The following is an 18,491-nucleotide window of genomic DNA, read 5'->3' on the forward strand; positions in this document are numbered from 1 at the left end:
TAAATGATAGTTAATTATTTCGTAATTAATACATCAGAATTCCAAATCCAACAATGCTGAAGAATGCTGCCCCATTCATGTGTGTAGGGGAATAGAATACAATTAAATAGAGGTAGTATAGGAAGTAATCTTACCCCTAAGGAGTTGCAGCTGAGCCAATTATCAGAAATTAGGAACATGCCTGAGTTTAACTGGCCACAGGTGTAGCCAATAAGAAGAAGAGTGCTATAAAAGAGTGGGGTGGGTACTTGAGAAGGAACTGGAGTTAGCTGGCTACTGCAAGAAGAAGGAAGAGTCAGTGCTTAGAGGAGGTACCTGTGAGAAACATCAAGGAGGTAGGAAGCTCTAGTAATATAGAACCTTTCCAAAATAATAGTACCTCTGTGGACTAACACTGCAGCAAGTCTTAAAACAGTCAGATAAATTTCACCAGAGAGCTGTGCTGCAGATAAGCATGTGCCTGCTGAGAACCTGATGTGCTGGGGTTTATCTGGGGGTAGGAGGGGAGTTGGTTAGAATTGGAATGAAAGCAGTCACATTTACTTTTAGTGTAGAGAGAGTATTTTAATAACAGCAACAGATGAAGCCATAATGGCCTGACTCTATACTCATGAAGGAAATTTCAGCAAGTAATAAACTAGTAATAAATGGACTAAAATTGTTTTAGCTACTAGGGCTGCAGTTAAGAAGTGGTCTCAGAGCACAACCTAAAATTTCAACTTTTGAGCATGAGGAAAGTGTTCCAGTGCAAAGCTAGTGAGGGCCTTAATAAAAGTGGACTGAGAAGAGCACATATTTCAAATAATCTGTGCATGGGAAGGGATGCAGCCAGGCTCCAGCACAATCACAGGGTACAGGTTCTTAAAGGGAAGAGGGGCTGAAAAACCATCATATTTCAGATGTGCCTGGGAAGGGATACAGCCAGGCTCCAGTACAAAGCACGGGACACTGGTTGCCAAAGAGGGAGAGCTGCTATGCTGTAGCATTGAGGGCACATGCCCAGGAATATGTGGAGCATGGGTAATCAAGCCTCGCTGGATCATTCTGGCTCCTCCAGAGCAACCTGCTGCTCCCAGGAAAGCAGCATGCTGGAAGGCTTCACACAAATGCATTTGAGTGGCCCTGGATCAGTAAGAGGATCTTAGGGGTGCTGCCTCAGCACTCTCTCCTTTAGCAGGGGCCACCAGTGAGGGTGAGAAGAAAACTGTGGCAGCCTTTGGGAAGGAAGAAAAAGGAAAAGGCAGCTACCATGCAATAACAGCTCCAAAGGGGCTGGAGAAGAGGAAGTGAGGCAAATGAGGTGCTCAGCATCACACTGGCTCAAGTGATTTCTGCTGTTTATCAGAAAAAGGTGCAGCTCAGAGGAAGGAGCAAGTGTGGGCAGGCAGCCAGGGGAGGCTGGGAGCTCAGCAGGGCTGTGAGCACTTGTTTCTCACACAGTTCATTTCCCCCATCTGCCTGGTTCACACTGAGGCCACGCACACACCTGTGCCAGGCCAGAACCAAGGTGCCAGAAGGGCAGGACTGAATGCCTGGGACCTGGAGCAGTGTCCCCACATAAATCCACAGAAAATCACATGCTCAGTGCTAATAATTTGCTGGAGGAAGCATGCCTTAATCTTTTAAAGTGTCACAGATCCTTGAATGTGAAGGTTTAGTAACTGCTTGAACAACCCTCATGAAAAGGTTTGGCCAAATCATGTCTGCATTTTTTATTAAAGGAGACCTTCAAAATGTCATGCTGGGTGGATTTTACCTTAAATTGGCCTGAGTGTTACCTACACAAAATCCTTTTCTTGCCATATCAAAAGCAAGATGTGATTTGGGGTTTTTTTTAACAAAACAGTATCCAGGTAGGTAGAAGACAAAAAAGTTACATTCTAATTATATACTGCATGAAATTATGACATTTTGAAAGCTAGAAAATTACTTTGTTTCATAAACAAAATTACAGCAAAATCATTCAGACTTGATTTTACAGTTGTCATGAACTACTGGGTTACTGACTGTAAGAAAAAGAACCATAGTTTAAATAGTCAATGTTTTTAAGCTGTGACATTTTTTGCTAAAACATCCTTAATTTTTTAGAGAATTCAGAGTGTTTCTGTTCATAACAGAGTCTTGTTTCATTGGAAAATTTTTAGCCTGCTATCAAGTGATCCTATAAAGCAGGGCAGAACTAATGGCTTTATTAAGTATATTTACTTCAGGCTAAATGGAAGGAGCAATTACATTCCACTTATGCAGGAAAACAGCTGGAACCTGCTGAAGGTACCTCAGAGTGTAACAGAAAATATAAAAAGGTCTGGTCAGAAGCCTGACAGGTTTGGTGACTCAAAACACAATGTCAGGGAACTGTCTGTCCAGCTGTGTGAGAAAGGGGCACTGGGACCTGGGAGGGAGGTGGTAAAAAGCAGCTACAAACAAAAACACACAGCCAAAATATCTGACAGGTCTGCTTGAAGAGATTTAAAGGAAAACAAAAAGAAAAAAAATAGCAGGGCATATTTTCTTTAAATATTATTGTTGAAGGCTGCAAAAGCATCTGTAAAGGAAAAGTTAAGGAGTGGGATTCCAAGTTTCACGTTTCTATCCTTGGTGACGTTTGGACTTTGTGTAAGAAGGAGAATTGCCAAAGAATTGAAAATGATGGTAAAGAGAAGTCCCAGCACATGTGGAGGAATGTGCTTAAGGGTGATTGGAAATTGTGAAATGAGAACTAATTAATCAGCAAAAAGAAACTAATGCGCATCTGTTAATTATTTAAGCAAAAGCTGACTTATCTTTCCTACTTACTGCTTTTTCTTTTGGTTTTTGTTTGGTTGTTTGGTTTTGGTTTTTTTTTCCTCCCTACTCTGGGTCATGCTAAGGACAGCAGTTCTCCTTGTCCACCATGAGCCCATGAATCTTCCTTGCTGTTACAGCATCTGTAGGTCAACCAGAGCTTTGCAGTGGAACTGCTTAGGGCCATTTTCCTACCACAAGCATCACAAAAAACCACAGAATTTGAAACTCTAAAGCTGTATTTCATCACAGCCCCAAATGAAACAAGGTGGCTTTAGACAAGGAGGAAATGAGAGTGAGACAGATTACAACCAGAGTATGTTCAGATGTTTCCTCTGCTAATAGATGCTTGCAGAGCAAGCTGTAGGTCTTAATCTCAGTGATGCAATTTTTGGTGGCCTTCTGGGATACAATAAAACCTATAGAGTCTCTCCTAAGTCCCAAAAACCAGCCCTTCTTTCCGTTTCTTTTTGACAACATGGCTACTCCTAACTCTACTCAAGAGACTCACTGTTGGTACATTTAATTCTATGATTTCCCAGCTTGCTGTCTCTCAATTCTCTCCTATCCTCACTTCACTCAATGGGAATCTTTTACCTAGGCTTGCCCATGCGCTCTTGGAACAGATGCTGCTGCTCTCTCTATCCCACCAGCTCCATCTGGCCTGGAGCAAGAAGGGATGAAAACTCCACAGCAGACCTCATCCCCTCTGTCCAGCTACTATCCTTTTGAGAATGCTGTGTCAGGAATTTTGCAAACAATTAAGACAGCATCCACTACCACCACCTTGGTTCTTCCAGGCATCCTGGAAGTTCTCTGGCTGTAAATATATCACCCTACTGCTTCTGTACAGGGAAGGTGGTGGCTGAGGTGATAAAGTAAAAAGAATTTGCTCTTCCAGGGGGTTCAGGCAGGAGGGTTAAGCAACTCTTTTCCATGGAAGTACAATATACTGAGCTTATCTGCATGCCTCATAAAGCTCATGTATTTGCTGTAAACTGTCGGTACCAACAGATTAGTAACAAACATGTGTGCCTGACGGGAAAAGGTGGCAACTGAATCCTTGCTCTTGTCCATCTGTTGCTTGCTGTTTGTATAACTCCATATTACAGCATGCTTGTTTAGGTTTCAGCTGCTTGTCGCACGTACGAGTGTATATATATATATATATATGTGTTTGTGTGTATATTTTTGCTCACGAGGGCTGTGTGATGGTTTAGCTTGCAATGCTGCTCCCTTCGGCTGGGTGCAGGGGTGTGTGAGGGTGTGCCAGCAAACACGGGCTGGCTGTGGGCTCGGAGATCCGGGCCCGCTGCTCTCCCTGGCCCGGGGGGCTGGAGCCGGGCAGAAGCCTCCATGGATCCCCGAATTCCTCACGGATCCCTGAGCCTCTCATGTATCCGTGAACCCCTCATGGATTCCCAAGACCCTCACAGATCCCTGAGCCCCTCGTGTATCTGTGAACCCTTCATGGACGGCCGAGCTCCCCGCGGATCCTTGAGACCCTCACGCATCTCCGAGCCCCTCATGGACCCCAAGCTCGCGGGCACACGGGCTGGACACGCTCGGTCCCGCTCTCTGCAGGAACACCAGAGCACCCACACAGACTCCCAGAGCTGCTCGGTTCAGAAGGGACCTCAGGGCATCATCCCACCCAGGCAGGGCCACCTGGAGCAGGTGGCACAGGAACGCCTCCAGGTGGGCTTGAAATGTCTCCGGAGAGACCCCGTGGCCACCCTGGGCTGCTGTTCCAGTGCCCTGCCACCCTCAGTGTAAAGTCCTTCTACGTGCTGAGGTGGAACTCCTCGGGTTTTAATTTGTATCCGCCGCTCCTCGAGCTGTCGCTGGGCACCGCTTTAGTCTGGCATTTTCCCTTGGCGATATTTACATGTATTGATGAGATCTCCCTTAGCTTTCTCTTTCCTACAGAGACCTGAAGCTGGACTAAACAGGCGCAGCTCCCGCATGTGCCCTCTGAAGGGATGAGCCCAGCCACAGCAGGAGCACCACAGCACTCCCAGGAAGACACGGAGGAGCTGGAACCGCCATGCTCAGCTCGGCTCCCTGTGTCGTGTGTGGGACTGGAGTGTCCCTGCGCCGCTGCGGACACACCAAGCGACCCCGCGTCTCTCTGTCCCCGGCCCGCCCCTCGCCACCGCCCGCCATCCTGAGCGCCGGCCGCTCGGCGCTCGATTGCGGCGGCTGCTCCCGAGGCGGCGCGGCTCGGCGCTGGATTGGTGGGGTCTGCGCGGCGGGCGCAAGATGGCGGCGGCGCTGGGCCGGGGGCTGGACATCAGCCTGGCGGCGCTGCGGCAGCACGACCCCTACATCAGCGGCATCGTGGACGTGGCCAGCCAGGTGGCGCTCTACACCTTCGGCCACCGCGCCAGCCAGTGGGTACGTGCGCGCGCCCGCCCCGACACGCCCACCGCGCGCGCCGCGGGGGCGGGGCCTCGCCGCGGGAACGCCCCGCCCCCTTCCCGGCACGCCCCGCCCCCCGGCGAGGTGTGAGGGTGGGGAGCGGGAGGGGCCCGGCGGTGATTGCCGGTGTGTCCCGGTGATTGCCGGTGTGTCCCGGTGATTGCCGGTGTGTCCCGGTGATTGCCGATGTGTCCCTGCCGTGTGCCCCGTGCGCCACCGACAGCCGGCCTGGGCACGCTGAGGAGCACCGGGAATGGAGCTCTGGGAGGCTGCAGGATGGAGGAGTTCTGCCACGTGCAGGGGAGGCTGGGGTTTAACCTGGGGTTGTGGGAGAAAAGGCTTTAACGTGGGGTAGTGTAGGCTGGGGTTAGCCCGAGGCCATGGGAGACTGGGGTTTACTTAAAGCTGAGGAGGCTGGAGTTTAGCCCAAGGCCATGGAAGATTGGGATTTAACCCAGGGCTGGTTTTTGTCCCAAAGCCATGGAAGACTGCGGTTTAACACAGGTTGAATTTTTATCCCAAGGCCATGAAAGACTGGGGTTAAATCCAGGGCTGGTTCTTAACCCAAGGCCATGGAAGGCTGGGGTTTAACCCAAGTCTGGTTTTTATCCTAAGGCCATGGAAGATGGGGTTTTAACCCAGGCCTGGTTTTTATCCCAAGGCTGTGGAAGACTGGGGTTTAAGGCAGGGCTGGTTCTTAACCCAAGGCCATGGAAGGCTGGGGTTTAACTCAGGGCTCCGGGCCTCAGGCACTCCTCTGCCCTTCCAACACCTGTAATGGAACCCAAACATTTGCAAAAGAGTGGTGGAGTTACCAGTGCTGAAAGCATTGTTGTAAAATGTACAAACATAATTACCTTGGGGAAGCTGTAGGTAATAGAACATTTAGGCTCTTGGCAGGCGGTTCTTGGCTTGCTGTGACAGTCAGACTCAGGGCCTGTGTTTGAAGAACCTGCCCAATCTGCCTTTTGGGTTGTTTTCCTCCGTTTCTGTGCCAAACAACACCCTGGAGGGCAGGTGCCCTTTGCAAACTCCTTTCTCTGCCTCTTGCCTGTGTGTTGTGCTCAGGTGTAGCCTGGAATGAACCCAGCTCCATATCTTACCTCAAACCTGGCTCAGCTGCATGGTGACCTGTGCTAGCTCCAGCCTCTCACCACCAACTCAAGAAATATGGTTTAGTAATGTTTTTCCTGGCTTGGGTAAAACAGAGAAAAAGGGGGCTCACTGATGGTGACCAAAACACTGCCCTGTTTTCAACTTTCTTAATGTTCCTTTTCTTCAGGAGAAGACAGATGTGGAGGGAACGCTGTTTGTTTACACCAGGTGAGCACATGCTGACATATGAGTGAAACCTGTGGAAAAGCTGGCTGGGATGGAGTATGGCTGAATGAAATAAAATGCTCCCCGTTGTTTAAGGAAAAGAAACTGAAACTGCCAGAAGTAAATGTGGGAAGGAAAACCCTCTGAAGGAGGCATGACCTTGTGTTTTGATAAGACTTCCAAATGGGATTTAAATGTCAGTATGGGACATGTTTTATGGAAAAGCCTTTCTTTAGGATTTTTTTCCTCCTGAGAAGCTGAGAGGCCTCAGGAACAAAATGTAAACAATGGTTATCTGCATCTGCTGCAGTGCAACTGTGCATCTGTGATTGGTCTCATGTGGTTTTTTCTAATTAATGGCCAATCACAGTCAGCTGTCTGGATTGTCTTGGTCAGTCACAAGCCTTTGTTGTCTTTCTTTTTTCTATTCTTAGCTAGCTTCCTGATGAAACCTTTTCTTCTATTCTTTTAGTATCGTTTTAATATAATATATATCATAAAATAATAAATCAGGCTTCTGAAACATGGAGTCAACATTCTTGTCTCTTCCCTCATCCTAAGACCCCTGTGAACACTACATGGGTAAACTGTAGAAATCTTCTGTGGTGGTTTAAGTAGGATTTGCAAATTGTCTGAACAAAAAAGAGTGAAATAAATAATGGTACTGCTGAAAGGAAAGGAATGGCAGAGCTTTTGAAATGTTGTGTCCCCTACTCAGGGAACTTTCATACTACTTGTCTGTTCCTTTTTCACGCATATTTCATCCAACATTTTGGATGGTTTTCATGATTTCTTTTAGCAGCAGCTCTGGTTGTGGCTTTCAGAACCTCATTTTTTGCACCATTTGTTGTAGTACTTGTGTTTGTTCTGTTGTGGGGGTTCCATGGTGGTGCCCCAGCATTTCTCTGTGACTGCTGTTAAAATCAGAGAGTTGCACAGTCAGCAGCTCTTGCAGCAGCTGCTGAGGTGTAACACCAAAGCAGAAAGTTACTTTTTCAGCTTTTGTGTCAAAGAGGATCTGGTAGGAGAGCTGAGAAAGCAGGAGATGGTTTTGAGCAGTGTGTGAGGTGACAGAAGCCCAAGAGGCTGTGAGCTTTGTGGGAGTGCTGGTTTCAGTCCCTGCACTGGCAATGGTCATCAGCAGCTTCTCTCAGGTCAGTGGAGATCAGGTGCTGTAAATTTGCCCCCACAAGAGGAAAGCAGCAGCCCTTTGTTGTGCTGGCACTGGGTGGATGTGGTGACTGGTGTGCTGCAAAACAGAAGCAGTGTTTCCTGGTGTGTTGGTTTCAAAGCTCAAGAACTGCCAACATGAAACCTGCTCCTTCTGGTATTGTTATCTTTCACTGCTGTTTTTGTTGCCTGAGGAAGTTTCCATTTAGGGTACAGGTTGCACTTTAGGCAGCAGTATGGAGCAGGTTGTAAACTGTGAGTAACAGCATGCATTGTCCTCATCATCAGTTTTAACCTTAATTTTCTGTGACTACAAACAAATGTATGACGTCCTGTGGAAAGCACATTGCCAGCAGACAGTTTGGAGACTGCTGGTGCTGTGTTTGTTTCTCCTCATTACCTTAGTCACAATGTAAAATGATGTTACCATTTTACTTGGGCTGACTCACTCCCTGCCCAGCTCATCTTTGTGAATTCGAGGAACAGTCAAAGAATCAGACTTCCAACTGCATGAGCACCAGTGGAAGTGGACTGTTTGTTTGTTTGAATGGCAATATTGACCCTTGCAAACAAGGATTATTTGTTTGGTTGTCTCCAATCCTGTAAAACAGGTTCCAGTATTTTGGTTTCATAGAGAAATCCACACAGCAACAATTAAGCAGAGGTGGCACTTTCCCCAAATGTGTAGCCATCATCTTTTCCTTTGTTGCCAAACTTGGTTTGGAAGGAGTGTCTCCTGTCAGGATCATGACAGGTTCAACAGTTTTATCTAAATGACTTGAGTGTCATCTCCATGAATGAGCATAATGACTTAGAGCCACAGCATGCTTTGGGTTCATCATTTATCAGGGATTATTCAGCGATGGGAGAGGATTCACAGCTGCTCTGGGGCAACCTGTTTCAGTTTCTCACATGGTGGCTTTTGTCCTTAGGTTTTAGGTGGTGTAGAAAATTCTCTGATGACTGTTAGTATCTGCAGTTGTTCACCTGGGTGCTGAGAGCTTGCCTTGCTCTGTCTTGGTTTAATTGCTGCTTTCTAGTCCAGCAAGGAGCTGTCGGTGGCATTGAATCACATGATACTGATGGTCTGTTTATTTCTCATACATAATGTAGGCCTTTGCCATAATGAAAAGGATTACCAAAACTGCAAGAGTCAATTGTTATTTCCTTGGCAACAAAATTAGATTTTTGTAGCATCTCTTAGAAATAAATAAATAATGAATTGGAGCACTACCTAACAAAGAAAATAAATAAATAATGAGTTGGAGAATTACCCAACAAAGAAATTATTGTGATTTCCTTTTCCCTTGACTTAATGGGATTTCTACTTGTTCCCTTTCAGATCAGCTTCTCCAAGGCATGGTTTCACAATAATGAACAGACTGAGCATGGAAAACCGAACAGAACCTATTACTAAAGACCTCGATTTCCAGCTCCAGGACCCTTTTCTGCTCTACAGAAATGCCAGGTGTAAGTATGTGACACTTTGGGTTAAACCTTGCAGTCAAGCTCTCTTCATTCTGTTCCTGGTTAAGGTAGTCCAAGTGCCTAGACTGCAGCATTCAGGGGGTGAAATTGAAGGAATGAATTTTGCTTTTTTTGATGTTCTGAAAGAGAAGAATTGCTCAGTGTTCCCTAAAATGCCAACCTACTAAAGAAAGTATTAGAATGTGCTTAGGAGTAATCTCCTCATTTAACTGACAAATTGTGGATGTTTGTGGTTGTGATGGGCTGAGAGAAAGTCTGTGTGTGTTTTCTGAATACACCCCAGTCACTGCTGGGAAGTCTCAGGGCAATAGTTGTAGTCTTGATTTTCTGTATAAAAATGGGCAAATGCAGCCAATCCAAGCCCTGTGTTCTGCTCCAGCTCCAGAACCCTGCTCTTGGAGCATGTTGGAAGGCAGGTTGCTCCTCAGCTATTGGGGTAACTCCTGACAACATAATGCTGAGTCTAATTTAAACCCTGCTGAAAGACAAAGTCATTACATTGGGCTTCCTGTTGATATTGCATGATTATCTTTGCACAGGAATTAGCAAGTGTCAGGCAAGTTCAGCAGTGAGTGGAAGACATGAGGAATTTGATTTGTGCATGCAGATCTGCACACAGACTGTTACAATGTGCAGGCAGCAGTTGGAAATTCACTTTGGAAGCAGAGCTGCAGTACCTGATCTGGCCTTTGTCCTTTATGCATAAAAGCAGATTTCAGAAATGGTTTGTGTGAACTGTGATGCTCAGGTGTTCCCTCTGGATGAAGTCAAGGCAAAAACAATCCATGGCTTGCAAAGTACCCCAATTTGATAATCTGCTAGACCTTCTTATTTCATAAACTAACTTGGAGTTGAGAAACATATCAAGAGGGAATGCTGTTGTTCACACACACTATGTGGTAGAAGCAATAGAGGAAGAACATTCTAAATAGCCTAAATGAAACTGCTGTTTTTGAGACTCTTTTCTAAGCTGACAAAGAACTGGAATTCAGAAGCAAACTGAAAAGACTTGCAGACATCTCCAGGCTAACCTAGACTGGGCCAGACTTTAGGATTTTAAGTACTATTCTCTCTGATTTTGAAGGCTTTTTCTTATGTAGCTGTAATCTTGTTTAATCCTGTTTTGGCACTTCATTAGAAGTTTCTGTATTTATATACCAATATCCCTTTTGAAACCTGATCCATTAATTTCTTTTTTGTTGATACAAGTGGTATAATGAGTAATTAGAAGTTGTCATAACTCTCTGGTGACAGAAAATAAGTTTTTAGTTTGATTACTGCACATGATTTGTAATACTTTTTTTTTACTAAGAGAAAAATCAGGGGTTGGGGGATGTAAGCTCTTTTTTCACTAAGAGATGTGAAAATTTTAGATTTGCAGGGAAAACTTTAGATTTATATTTCTCAAATATAAGTAGCAGCCTGTGCTTCTGAGCAGGATGTCTGGGTCTGTGTATCTGATTTTTTCCAGGGTTAGCTGTTTGCTCTAACCATGGGTAAATCTGTACCTCTTCATTGAATTGTGAGTTTGGTTGTCTGAGAGCAGATTCATGTTTGGTTTTATTAAAAAAACCCTATAAATCCTGTCAGTATCAGGTGAGTTCTGGTATAAGGCTATGTTACCCCTTATCTTCCTGAAATATTCTTATAAAGGCTTAATTATTATTTCTTCAAGAAAACTGAAGGTTTTGATACTTCAAAGCAAAAGCTTCTGTTGTTTTCTGGGATTTTCATGAAGACATCTGTTTCCAGAGCAAATTGGGAGACAATTTTTACCAATCCATTTGAGTTGCCCAGGTTTTCTTTAGGTCCCTACAGTTCATGTGGTGATTTCTTCATTGAGTTGCACATACCTCTTGCCCTTTCTTCCTTATTTTGTATTTCAAAGCCTTTGCAACATGAAATAAAGGGATCTCCATGACAATGTGTGGGTTTTCACAAGGGTCTCATCCAAACACAGTTCTGAATTTCCTCTTCAATTTTGTAAATTAATATTTTCTTGCTTTTGTACAATTTGCCTTTATAGATTTTTGCAAAACTAAGGCTTGAGGTTTATTGTTAAATGAACTTTACAAAACTGGGGTGTTTAGGCCCTTATGCTGTAGGACTGTTTTTGTCTCCTGCTTTCACATACTAACAAGGAGTACTCAGGGATAGCAGTTTACTCTGCAGAACACTGAACAGTTTGGCAGCAATACTTAACAGTATCTGGAAACAAATTATCTTTTTCTAACATGCTGTTTGACTTAATGACTTAGGCTGCTTTTCATACATGTCTTATTATCAGATCTAACAAAACTAACAATTCCCTCTGCATTTTTAATTGCTGGCCTTGCCCATTGTTTTGTTTCTTCCAATATTCAAAATTCGTTTTGTACAGCTGAGTATCTGTGGCTGGTTGTATCTCACAGTCTAAAATAAATCTTTTTTGGCAGCAAAAGCTGGTGCTTGTGTAGTGGACAAGCCCAACAACATTTTGTGATGTAACAGCTATCCTTTTGTAAAGCTTGCTTTGTATCCAATATATGATCACAATAGAAAAAAAAATCCAAAATTGTACACAATAAATGTAAGTTTTAGAAATGCTTAAGATAAAAAAGGTATATTTAATCCTTTTATTTTCTTTTTTCATATTTCTTTTATTGTTTCATGTGATCCTGGTTATCTTAAGTTGAATTATTGTCTGAACACCATGTTGGAGGCACAGTCTAATTCCAGGACTTTTCAGGCTGGATTTGGGATGCATGCCAGTTAATGTTTGTTCTGATCCACTATTTCACAGCAAAGTTTTTTTTGGGAAATCTGTCAGGGTGGAGCTGGGGTTATTCATTTCAAAGCCAAGAGGGAAGCTCAAGTTAGTTTTTAATGCCAGCAGAAATCTTTGCCCACCAAGGAACAGAAGGTTTATGGCTCAAACAGGCAATTTTCAATGTGACCTTTAAACTTCTGTAGTTAACTGCAATTTTAGGTGCTTACTTACTGAGAGCAAGACAGTAGTTCTGGTTTTGTTTAGATGATCTAACAGTTTTTAAATTTTCATGCGTTATGTATTTGACTACATAATTACGTAACTACATAATTATTACTTTATTTTCATTAGTTTTTCCTGATAGCTATTGGGAAAACCAATAGTCAGAGCCTGCTGCTTAAGCCTGGATGCTGATTGATATGAGATGGTTCAGAAGAAATATATAGCAGTAAATTATTGATTAAATTACCTTAATTTTCTCCCTTTAGCAGCTGTGTAATAATTACAGCTATTCCCCACTCTCTACTGTACCAGGTGTTTTTGTCTGTGTGCTGGGTCAGGGGATTATTTCTTGATTTCACTCATTTACCTGTTCATTAATGAATTGTGCTTTTGATGCTTGTAGGAAACAGAGTTTGGGGAATATTAAGTTGCTTATCTCAGAACTGGCTTCACCTTGAGCATTTTAGCTGCCAAGAACACAAGATCCTGCCTTAAAATAGTATGCTAATTGTGACAATGATCTGATACAGGTTAATTGGGTGCTTTTCTGCTATATTGAGTGCAGAAAGAAATTGTGTGACATGTCAGCCAGTATTTCTCTCTGACAGTTTCTGCACCTATTTGGACACAGTAGTTACTTTTCCCTTCTCTGCCACACTGTTACTCCTGTCATCTCCTCAGCCTGACATGGAATAAAACCTTCCTAGTGAAAGGTGTCTGCTGAATTTGGGCTCTTGGTGGTACCAAAGCAGAGCAGACCTGCCTGGATTTGGCACAGCTGTCCAGACACACGTGGTCTGTGCATAACCTTACACTTGTCTCAGTTTTTCACTTTAACCTGCTGCCATATGTCTATCAGAACCCTGAACATTTTGTATTTTCCCAGATTTTTACACTGCAGAGACATCTGGTAAATGGGATGGGAGGGAGAGGGAAGTTTGCCAGCTGTCTAAGGAAATTTTGTGGGTTTTATCTGTGGTTTGTGGGTTGCTGTTTGTTGTTTTTGTTCTTCCCCCATAGTTCATAATTATGTATGAAAATTTTACCAAATATATGCTTGGGGGCAAGTGCTTGTAAAATGTTTAGGAAAAGGTAACAGTGTATATTTTCCTCAAACTATTATTTTTCATTCTTGGATTGTTACAGCATCAATGATGCTCTCAAATAGAGCAACTCATCTTATTTTGAGACTGTGGCACATTTTAGTTCACCCTTCTAAGGAAATGCATCCTAATAAAAATACAAATGAATTATAAATGTCCCACCTCTGCAATGACCCTGCAAGTAGCATTTCTCTTGTAAAAAACATCTTAGCTTGAACACTTTACAAATCTACTTCTGAAGGGAAAAGGTAGGAAGCAACAAGAAAAGAATCAGAGTGATATGTAAAAAAGAATATATGATGAAAACCAATCCTCTTTTGGCTACCATAGTGTATTTTTCCCCTTGAAATGTGTTCATAATCTACACTATATTATTGTGTAATTGTGTATTTTAAACCTCTTTTTCTTCTGATTTTTTTTTGAACATGAAACCAGCATTTGGTGGTGAAATTTCCTTATGTATATATTTAGACTTGGCCTTCTGCATATTGACCAATAAACTGCTCCTGGCTCAATTGAGACAGGCAAAATAGGTATTCCAGCTTTTGTCTTTATAATGTAACAGAGTTTGTTTGTTTTTGGTTTGGGTAAAAATACCAGTTTAGAAAGGAGAACCTTTTTTATCAGCCTCTGTCCTGCCAACATTCAGTATCAGGTCCAGTATCAAACCCCAAAAGGATCAATGCAGAAAACAGAAATGTATATTCAATTGATTATTCTCCAAATCCTCCTTCATCTTTCAGAATTTTAAAACAAATAACTGTAAATGTGTTTAACTTAGTCCAGTTTGTATTATTTTTTTCTCTAAATGTCTCCAAATCAGTGGTCTACTGATTCAGAAACATTACATGGCTTTCTCTTGCTGCATCATTACACAAAGTGCAATGTTTTTGTCACAACTGAATAAGTTAAAACCATTTTTTTGTGCTTATTTGCAGAACTATTGTTCTGGCCTGCTACAACCTGCATGTTTTGTTTAGGAAAATATTTCTGTAGTTTACAACCCTTTGTAAAGTGTTTGTCAATTTGAAACAAAAGTGCAAACTCAAACTGTAGAAATGCTAAATAATTTTGGCCTTGCCCTTCTTAGGGATGTATCCTTCTCAGCCTGTTTTTTGCTAAACAGTTTTGGGTAAAGCTGTTTTTGAAAAGTCTGCCTGGACTGACTAGTGCCATGTCTCAGAATACAAATGTATGTGCTTTACCTGAGCTTCTGTCCTTGGAGACATTTTTGTTTCAGAGATACAAACAAATCTCTCCTCTTTTCCATTCCAGTTTCTCTCCTTTGATCAGCATTTTAAAAATTCATTGTGTATCCAGCAAGACAGAACAACAGCAGAGGTCATGATTATCTTCCCTGGATGTTCCTGGCCTTAAAGTGAAACCTTAGTTTTGCTGAGAGTGTTGGAATACTAACAGGCTGGAGCATAGGCATTCTTTTCCTTTTATAAATTTCCAAAGGAAACATACATGCTGAAAATTCATGTTTTTAATTAATTAATGTTTTTAATTCTAAACCCAGAAAATGAAGGATGCAGCATGAACTTTGTCATGTTGCATGCATTTTTTTGGAAACCTGTTTAAGTTTCTGTCCAACCTAACTGTTGTGTAGTTTTTAATCTGCAAATTTTCTTGAGAGAAGTAAGCAAGCTTCTGATTGCCTCTGTTTATTGGATTCATAGTGATGATAATTTTTTTTATGCAAGATAGCCTCTGGCACTCAGTTTGACTTCCTTGTACCTACACTCAAAATACCTGTTCATAAACCAGTTCATAAAAACATAGATAAAGGCATTACTAATTTTCTACTACATTTCCCATATAGCTCCTGCCTTTGTGGTCTATACTTCAACTAACCAATGATTTTAATGTGCTTAGAAAATGGTAAAAATTACTTCAGAATGTCAAGGAAAATAATAAACTGCCCCTTGGAAATAGTATAGATACCAATTTATATTTTTATCACTAAAACCATAAAATATGTGCATTTATATGTTAGGTTTTCATGCTTTCTGTTTCATTTGAATTTTCAAGGCTACCTGAAAATCTTTAATGCCTGCCTGCTGAAATATAAAAATATTATTATAACTTGATGGCATAAGTTAATAGTGCAGTCAGGGGTAGATGGGCATGAAGGAAAGTGGGTTTTAACATCAGTAATTATGGTTTAGCAGTCAGGTTATTTGGATTGCCTCTTCTAGAGTGCACAAACTACAGGGTTTGAAACTTGTGGCTAAACTTTGTTTAATTCCATGGAAGGAGGAGTGTATTTTTAACCTAGGGAAGGGAACAGGAAAATGAATTCAAAATAAATCAACTGAAAAAGTGCCATAGAGTATAGTTTTTGATGGAAACTTGTTGTTGATCATGGTTTCTTCTTTCCCCAAACTGAAGGTGCCACTATTCTGAGCAGAACACTGGACTAAGTGAACTGCAGAACCTCCAGCCAAACTAAATTATTATTGTGACTCTAGGAGTAGCAGCTGTTAATTAATTCAGCTTTAGGGTGTTTGGGGTTTTTTCCTGGGTTTTGTGGGGAGTAAATGTTCTATGATTTAGGTTTTTACATTTCATATTAAAAAAAAAAAAAGGAGGAGGAACTACAAAATTCCTTTTTTTGTTGTTTTAAAAGCAAAATTGTTTGTGCTACTAAGTATTTCTAAATTTAGTTTTTCTAGGGCTGCTTTATTATTCATATTTTCCTTTAAACTAAATACAATTTGTTTTTCAGTGGAATTTGCAGACACCACTGCTGAAGGCCTTCAGTTTTAATTTTTGATGCGTAACACCACAGTCACACCACCCAACTCGGCACAGATACTTTCTATTCAAACTTTCTAAACAGGATGTTTTAGTTGTTTCTTCCTCACCCTGAGGATTTTATGCCAATTGTGGAACCCTTTGGCTGAACAAAGCAAACAGGTTTTGGTTTGTCAGGTGGCTTTTTGCAGCTGTAACTGTGATGACTGCAGCCATCTTTTTGCTTTAATTATGTTTTTCTGTTGGGTGTTGAAGGTGCTTAAAAAAAAAGTAAGGAAAAGAAATGCAGTAATGTTAATGTAGGTTTTCAGTTTCAGCCCAATCTGGAAGTCAGAGTATGCCATGTGAGAAGAAACAGGCTAAGGAGCTAAGACAAAAAGGCTGTGGAGTTTTTAGATGGCTGATAATTATTTTGTGCGTGGTGCAGCTGTATCTCAGTTTGGGCAAACAAATCAGTAGGAAAAGGGTATGGAATAGAGTTAGACCCATGTGTCAAACATCCCACCTTTGGGGATGAGTTTCTGTATGAGATGGCAGGAGAGTAATGCTGCATATATCTGCTAGACACAGGCTTTGTTTCCCATTTATGGATGTCAGCATATAAGTAACAAATTAGCTTGTCTGGACGTTTACTGTGGGGAGTGCAGTGCCAGTGCTGGGCATTCCTGACGTCTTTTCAAGATAAGATAGGCATATGATGCAGCAATGCTCAAGAGTTGGGCTTGCAGCAGATAATGATTCTTTTTTTCAGAGGGGTTATTTTCACATGACTACCTGTACACCCTCTGCTTCACACTTCCCTCCTTGCACAGCATGAAATGCTGGGTGTTTCAGGAGCAGGGGAAATATGTACATGAATTCCTCTATGTATTTCTCCTGCACACAAGGATATTCCAGAGCTGCTTGCTTTTCACAAATCCCTTGTGTAACCGCCTTTGCAGCTTAATCCCCTCACATACGCACACGTGTATTTAGTATTTTCAGCTTTCCTATGTTTTAAACTTCTTAGCCTCTTTGTCTACAACAAAAAAATATATTTCTTTCATTTTCCTTTACTTGCATTCCTTTTTTTTTTTAAATCATGTCGCAGTGGAAGTGGGAAAGCAATGTTGATTAGATGCTCAAAATAAAATATATAACCAAAAGAAGCCATCCATCTACTTAACTCCCCAGATCTGAGAATTACTAGAATTATCTAAATCCTGTGGTGGTGTGATCACACATTCAGGGCTTCCCAGTACATTATCACCAAATTCTGCTGTGAGGTATTAGGCTAGTCTCCTACATGACACAGATTGCTCTAGTTAAACAGGAAGGCAACCCTTAAGGCAGCTGTGAGTACAGTTTGCGTGCACACGAGTGGGTGATGCTGTCTTACCTCCAGGTTTGATGTAGAAGCAGTTGAGCTGAGTTTCATGCACCAGCTTCCCCTTGTACTTGGTGTCGGGTTCCCCCGGCTGGTGGCTGGCCAGGGGGTGATACGCCTGCCGAACCAAGGCTTGAAACATTTTCCAGTTCCAAGGAGCCTCGAAGCAGCTGAAGCTAAGTGGTTTTTTCTATAGGTAGTAAAGGCACATTCCTTTTGGTTAATTTCCTTGTTTCAGGATTATGTAATAGCCTTGTATGGAAGTTAAAACCTGAATGTTGTTTTAAATTGCTGACAACTGGATCTTCTAATCTAGGAACTATTTTCTAGCTCTTCGAAACGCTTTCAATATCATTTGCATTCTCCTTCCTTCTCTTGCTGTTCACTCCTAATCCTTTGCTTGTCCTCTGTGCCTTGTGCTCAGCTGGAGCCTCCTCCTCCTCCCCTTGTCCGTTTTTCAGGAAAACTTGGATTGAGGAGTGAAGATAATGGGCGCCATCCACCCATCAGCTCGTCACCTCAGCGAGCCACGACGATCTCTGGTTTCTGTATATCCACACAGGCTCCTCTGATAATATCCTCTTGTGCTTGAAAAAAATAGGTTTGCTTAGCAGAGGGTGGACTACACTCCTGACATAGCCAGAAAACTTCTCTTGGAATGTGAGCTTGCTTACTCACGCTCTTTTATATGTGTGTGTATATATATAAAAATATTTGTAACCTTCTCTCAAAACATGGAAGATAAATATGTGAGCAAGTGTATCCCACAGCACATATACAAGCTGCTCACTTCTGTCTAACTTTGATTTAATACAAGCTCTTGAGTGCCTCATCAGTGCTCTCTTTGTCAAAACAAACCTTAAATCGGCAGTAAAGAATACTTTTCAATTACAGGAGGGAAGAGGAAAGAAACCCTTCCCAAGTGTAAGATAGCATACCCTTTAAAGGACAAGGAATGTGTTATATACAGGAACATGGTGCAAGTGCTCCAGTGGAATTTCACTCAGGCTGCAAAGGCAGAGTTGCTTTTTTGTCTTAACTTCTGTCCAAAGCAGTAACAGCACTGGGCTTCATGCCTGCTGCCTGCTCTGCTTCAGTGGCTGTGGCT

The 18,491-nt window shown here is 42.3% G+C and overlaps 2 protein-coding genes across 13 annotated transcripts in view; one reads left to right on the forward strand and one right to left on the reverse strand.

Moving 5' to 3' along the window:
- CACNA1C (calcium voltage-gated channel subunit alpha1 C) overlaps window positions 1-18,175 on the reverse strand; it is a 450,530-nt gene extending 432,355 nt beyond the window's left edge. For 6 of the 12 annotated variants that reach the window (XM_063153852.1, XM_063153846.1, XM_063153851.1 and 3 more), the window contains exon 1: window positions 17,396-18,174. In XM_063153852.1, coding sequence (XP_063009922.1) covers window positions 17,396-17,525 — 130 coding nt within the window. In that variant the 5' untranslated portion in view covers window positions 17,526-18,174. Of the gene's footprint in view, window positions 1-17,395 lie in introns of all 12 variants that reach the window. The other 6 variants (XM_063153847.1, XM_063153843.1, XM_063153842.1 and 3 more) reach the window with 2 other exon arrangements.
- Window positions 5,035-18,491, forward strand: part of DCP1B (decapping mRNA 1B) — a 41,550-nt gene continuing 28,093 nt past the window's right edge. The window contains exons 1-3 of the mRNA XM_063153862.1: window positions 5,035-5,181; window positions 6,488-6,528; window positions 9,038-9,165. Coding sequence (XP_063009932.1) covers window positions 5,047-5,181; window positions 6,488-6,528; window positions 9,038-9,165 — 304 coding nt within the window. The 5' untranslated portion in view covers window positions 5,035-5,046. The remainder of the gene's footprint in view (window positions 5,182-6,487; window positions 6,529-9,037; window positions 9,166-18,491) is intronic.

The sequence above is a fragment of the Melospiza melodia genome, chromosome 4, assembly GCF_035770615.1.
Source record: "Melospiza melodia melodia isolate bMelMel2 chromosome 4, bMelMel2.pri, whole genome shotgun sequence".
In the NCBI taxonomy this organism is placed as follows: domain Eukaryota; kingdom Metazoa; phylum Chordata; class Aves; order Passeriformes; family Passerellidae; genus Melospiza; species Melospiza melodia.